Source organism: Lactuca serriola, chromosome 2, assembly GCF_051521515.1.
Source record: "Lactuca serriola cultivar US96UC23 chromosome 2, Lser_US96UC23_V15, whole genome shotgun sequence".
Classification (NCBI taxonomy): Eukaryota; Viridiplantae; Streptophyta; class Magnoliopsida; order Asterales; family Asteraceae; genus Lactuca; species Lactuca serriola.
Genome location: NC_136409.1, coordinates 131,109,126 through 131,114,189, shown reverse-complemented (window position 1 = coordinate 131,114,189; position 5,064 = coordinate 131,109,126). Strand labels below are relative to the sequence as shown.

The following is a 5,064-nucleotide window of genomic DNA, read 5'->3' as shown; positions in this document are numbered from 1 at the left end:
TTAGCTCCAGCAAAATGCAGGAGTTATCCAGTCAGCTTGATGATTTGACCGTCAAAACTGATATCCTCTTTCCTCGAATAGATGAACTTTTCAATCCACTTCAGAGAACCAGCCACTTCTCAAAGATAAACTTTAGGTCAAGGTACCATCAGCTACAAATCCATGAGAGTGATGTTCCGTAGACAGTATGCCGGACTCGATATGACCACTATAAGTTCGTAGTGATGCCCATCGGTCGAACCATTTTCCTTGGTCATGTAGAAGACGATGAAGACATACATGTGGGATCCTCCTAAGATCAAAGCTATAGAGAATTAGTCGGCACCGAAGGTACCCACATAAACCCGTCAATACTTGGGTCTCGTTGGCTACTATTGCAGGTTCATCCAGAATTTTTCCTGAATCACCAAAACTCTAACCATTCTGACACAGAAAGATGTACCCTCTTGTTGGAGGTCTTACTCTGGAAAGACATGGTACGCCTTGGAAAGCGCAGAAAACTTAACTCGTGCTACATTAGACCCTTCGAAATCCTCGTTAGGATTGATTCCTAACCTTCAAACTCCTACTACCTTCAGAACTTAGCAGCATCCATCCGGTATTCCACGTTTTTATTCAAAAGAAGTGCCTACCCGAAGAAACCATAGTAATCCCTTTGATGAGATCGAAATCAACGGAAGTCTGAACGCTATGGAAGAACCAATCGAAATCATAAATCGAGAGGTTAAACGTACGAAACAAGCCGTATTCCCGATAAGTGAAGGGTTCCCTGGAATGCCACGCAAGGACCCGAGTTCACTTGAGGGCTTGACGATCCGATGAAACATAAATATCCGCATCTCTTTCCAGATCCATGATTTGTATCTTAATTCTGAATTTCGGGACGAAATTCCCTCTAACGGGGGGATAATGTGACAACCCGAAGTTCGTTCCACCATTTGTAACCCTTTCCGTTAATAAATTCGTCGTTTTCAAATTCGTTTCCGTTTATGTTATTAAATTAAGTCATTAACTTTGAGCTTGCTTTTATGACTTAATGGGTGTCCAAACGCGTTTAGAACTCATAATAACACTGCATTTTAGTAATCGGAAAATTTTTAGAATCGACCATATCGGGTTACGACAACTTTATCGGCTGCGACCAAAAGCATCGTATAACGTCAGTATCGGGTAGAATTCCACCATGTCCCGAACTTACAACATATTTAAAGCCCAAAAGACTTCATTTTCAAGCTTTTGCACTCTCTCACTACTCTCTCTCAAACCTTTCTCCTCAAATCCAAGCTTTAGGTCTAAAATCAACAAATTAAAGATCCAAAATCATCAAGGTAACCTTCCTAACTTGTTGTACAACCTTTCTAGCTTCCAAATCTGTGTTCAATATATGATTTAAGACCTTAAACATGTGTTTATGGCCCTGGAATGCTCTTGGGCCGTGAACACATATAAGTTGGGTTTTAGAGCCTAAAAACCCTCCCACATCACTTATGGAGCTTGGATTCGACTTAAGGACTTAATGGATTTGACTTAGGACACCTTGAACTTATCTTTTGGAGAGTAAACATGATTTTACTGCCCAAGAACATGCTTGGGCCGTAAACTCATTATCATGGGTAGTAAACTCAATTTCAAGTGTTTAAATGCCACTTAAACACACCAATAGCCTTGGATTAAAGTCGAGAACCAACCACAATTGATTTAGGGGATTAAACATGATGAAAACCTTCCCTTTAGGAGTTCATGGTTGTAAACCTGGGCCGTAAACTCACATATACAAGTCAAATGATGCCCTAAATTCATTCTAATGCTTGTATAATTGGTTTGAGTCACATGTGATTGATCTAGGTCCATCAAATCTTGAAAGGAATGGTCACATGGGAGCTTACGGCCGTAAACTCCTAGTTTACAGCCATAAACTCCATTTGGTAATACCTTTGGTAGTTTAACTCATCCCTATGCCTTGGATTAAATCATATCAACATTCTCCAAGTGATATTTGACCCTTTAGCATCATAAAACCCCTCATCCATGAGTTCACGGCTGTGAAATCTTGTGGTCATGGTATTAAGGCCGTAAAATCCATAAGGAGTTTAATCTTGAAGAGTAAACACATTATCCAAAGCCCTATACGTCCGTAGATGTCACCCGGGTCACTCCAAACACTTGATTTGAAGTGTTTTCGCGTCTTAGAGTGTATAATCTTATCTAATTAGTAATTTAAAGTCTAATTAGATACATTTGTGTATCATTTAATATTACATAGGAACCTTGCATGTTTTCAAGCCTCGATCCGACGTTTAGCATCCTAGTCGACACATTCCTCGTCTGGTGAGTTCATACCCCTACCCTTTTTCAATGTTTTTCAATGTTTTCAGGGGGGAATACAAGCAAAAGTTCAAGGATATCTTGTACTTAAATTCCTTATTTCATTTGAATGGTTTCATAATTTGTACACTTTTAAGAATTGAAAGCATATTAACAAACTGTTTTGACTTGCAGAGTTGCTTTTCAAACCGATTTCAATTCTTATTATATAGTGTTATACTTTATACTTCACAATTGATTGTTTACACATTTACAGTTGAAATCATAGATCTTTTGTATTGCCCTTAATAAAACACCCCCTAGATTCGAGTGTGAAGGACAGATATCATTTGAACTTTAGTTAGGTCCTAGATAGTACCCCACCTAGATACGAGAGTAAAGGACCAATAAAACAGGGTTTCCATATTAATAATTTCAGTTTTAAATTTATAAATCTTAAGATTGGAGACACATCCTTTGTAACACTTCCCCTAGATACGAGAGTGGAGGACTATCCCTGTAACCAGAATCTCCAGAAGGGAGAGTGTGACTTGAGTGTATAGATCTATACAGGATTGACTATGCCGCACCTGGCTGCTAGCTATAGCTGAACCGAAAGGTTCAAGGGTGACAAAAGTCATAAAAGATATTGACCCCGTTCCGAGTCATATCTAGTATGAAGTATGGTTAAGGAACTCACAATCAAGATTATGAAAGCTTTATACTTATTTATTAGTTTTATATACGTGTTAAAACTAATGTACATTTAAGGTAACCAAACTTTCAGGAAACTTCACACACACACTTTAAGTATGGTAGATACTTGTACGTTACTTTCGGATTCCGTAACACTTCACAAACATTTTAGGAAAATAAGGGTTTTTCCTGGGATAACTGAACTTGTTCTTAAGAGTGTGTAAAAATCAGATAACAAACTGTTCTTAATCAAACTGGGTAACAAACGGCTAACTAAACTTTACTTCTAAGAAAATATAGGATTTTCCTGGGTTCGTAACTTTTTCAGAAAACCGGAAGGAAACTTGTTCGTTTACAGAAAACAAAACCGCTTATGAACTCACTAGCTTTATGCTAATTTTCAAACTGCTTGCATTCTTAGGTCTGCATTAGATAGGTACCCAATGATCCTTTTGTCGAAGATGGAGTGCGTTGAAGACACGTCTTACTTTTGTTCATATGTATACTTATGTATAACACTTGTAACACTTTACTTTTAAACCAATGTAAATTCTAATATGTAATTTATTGGTTGTTTACTTTGCTTACTATGTACATTGGTTGCGATATTCATGATGTCCTCCACCCCGGAACGTTTCCGACCTGGGTTTCGGGGTATGACATCAATGGACAACTGTTCCTCTGCCAAAGTCCCAATGGCCTTCGGATTTAAGATTTCTGTTGATCCTTCCGGAGAATCAGTGGATCACAAAACTTATAGAGGAATTATTGGCTCACTGATGTACCTCACCGCAAGCCAACCAGACATTGTCTTTGCAATAGGAGTATGTGCAAGATACCAATCCGATCCGAAAGTATCTCATATGACCGCAGCCAAGCAGATTCTTAGATACTTAAAGGGCAGCAAGTGTCTAGGCCTATGGTATCCCACAGGGAACGATTTCAGCCTACAAGCATTCATTGATGCGGATCATGCTGGATGTAGATTGGAAAGAAAAAGTACTTCTGGTGGATGTCAGTTTCTGGGTGGAAGACTCGTCAGCTGGTCTTCAAGGAAACAAAGTTATGTCTCACTATCTATTGCAGAAGCTGAATATGTGGTAGCTACCAGCTGTTGCTCACAAGTCTTATGGATGAAAACGCAACTTATGGACTACGGATATAGGATGCTACGGATACCGATTTACTGTGACTCAGAGAGTGTCATAGAAATTTCTCATAATCCTATTCACCACTCTAAGACGAAACATATTGAACTACGGTGCCACTTCATTAAAGATCACATCCTGAAAGGTAAAATTGAACTAATTTTTTTAATACTCATGAAGAGATTGCTGATGTGTTCATAAAGGAACTTGACTCTACAAAACTCAACAGTTTCTTACAAATGTTAGGAAGGATGAATCCAGACCCGTAATTCTTCTTGAATTGATAGGTACCGCATACCATTCATGGTCGCCATTGCGGTCCTAACTAAATATATTTATCCTATATAGTTTCAGTGTATCTTGTGTACTGCAATACATTTAAGGTACTGCAATATACTAAATATATACCGTAACCATATATCATACCTATATTTCAAGGGTCCTTGATTGGTTGTTATTTCTGATTTTGGTTCAAGTGTTCTTCTCAGTTTCCTCTACCACAGTCATCTAACTTGTATTTCGCAATAAAGTCTCAATACGCAATCAAGTCTCAATCCGCAATGAAGTCTTAATCCTCAATGAAGATTCAAACCGCAATCTCAATGATGGAACTCTCATCTGCTTCATAAATTCTTGAAACATTGTGTGCTATTTAATGATTATTCATTAAATAAGAAAAACATTCTCAAAAATATTTGTTTTGTAGCATATGATCGTTTCATTTCTGCTTTTCAAATAAACCTTTTGTCAGACCTATTTTAGGTGTGATGCCAAAATAAAACAGTTTCCAATAAAAGAAATATTTTTAGAAAAATCTTTTCCTTAAACTGTCTTTTCCTCTTATCCCCAAAATGTCAAATTCGTTACAAATTCCACCTTTATACAACAGTTTATCCACCACACATTCTTCAGATAT

General features: G+C 37.7%; 1 protein-coding gene across 1 annotated transcript; it reads left to right on the top strand.

Moving 5' to 3' along the window:
• The first annotated feature begins 3,665 nt into the window (after window positions 1-3,665).
• On the top strand, window positions 3,666-4,417 carry LOC145089575 (putative mitochondrial protein AtMg00240). The gene is made up of 2 exons (XM_079027997.1): window positions 3,666-3,999; window positions 4,329-4,417. The coding sequence occupies exons 1-2, from the start codon at window positions 3,666-3,668 to the stop codon at window positions 4,415-4,417; spliced, it is 423 nt and encodes a 140-aa protein (XP_078884123.1).
• Window positions 4,418-5,064: the final 647 nt, after the last annotated feature.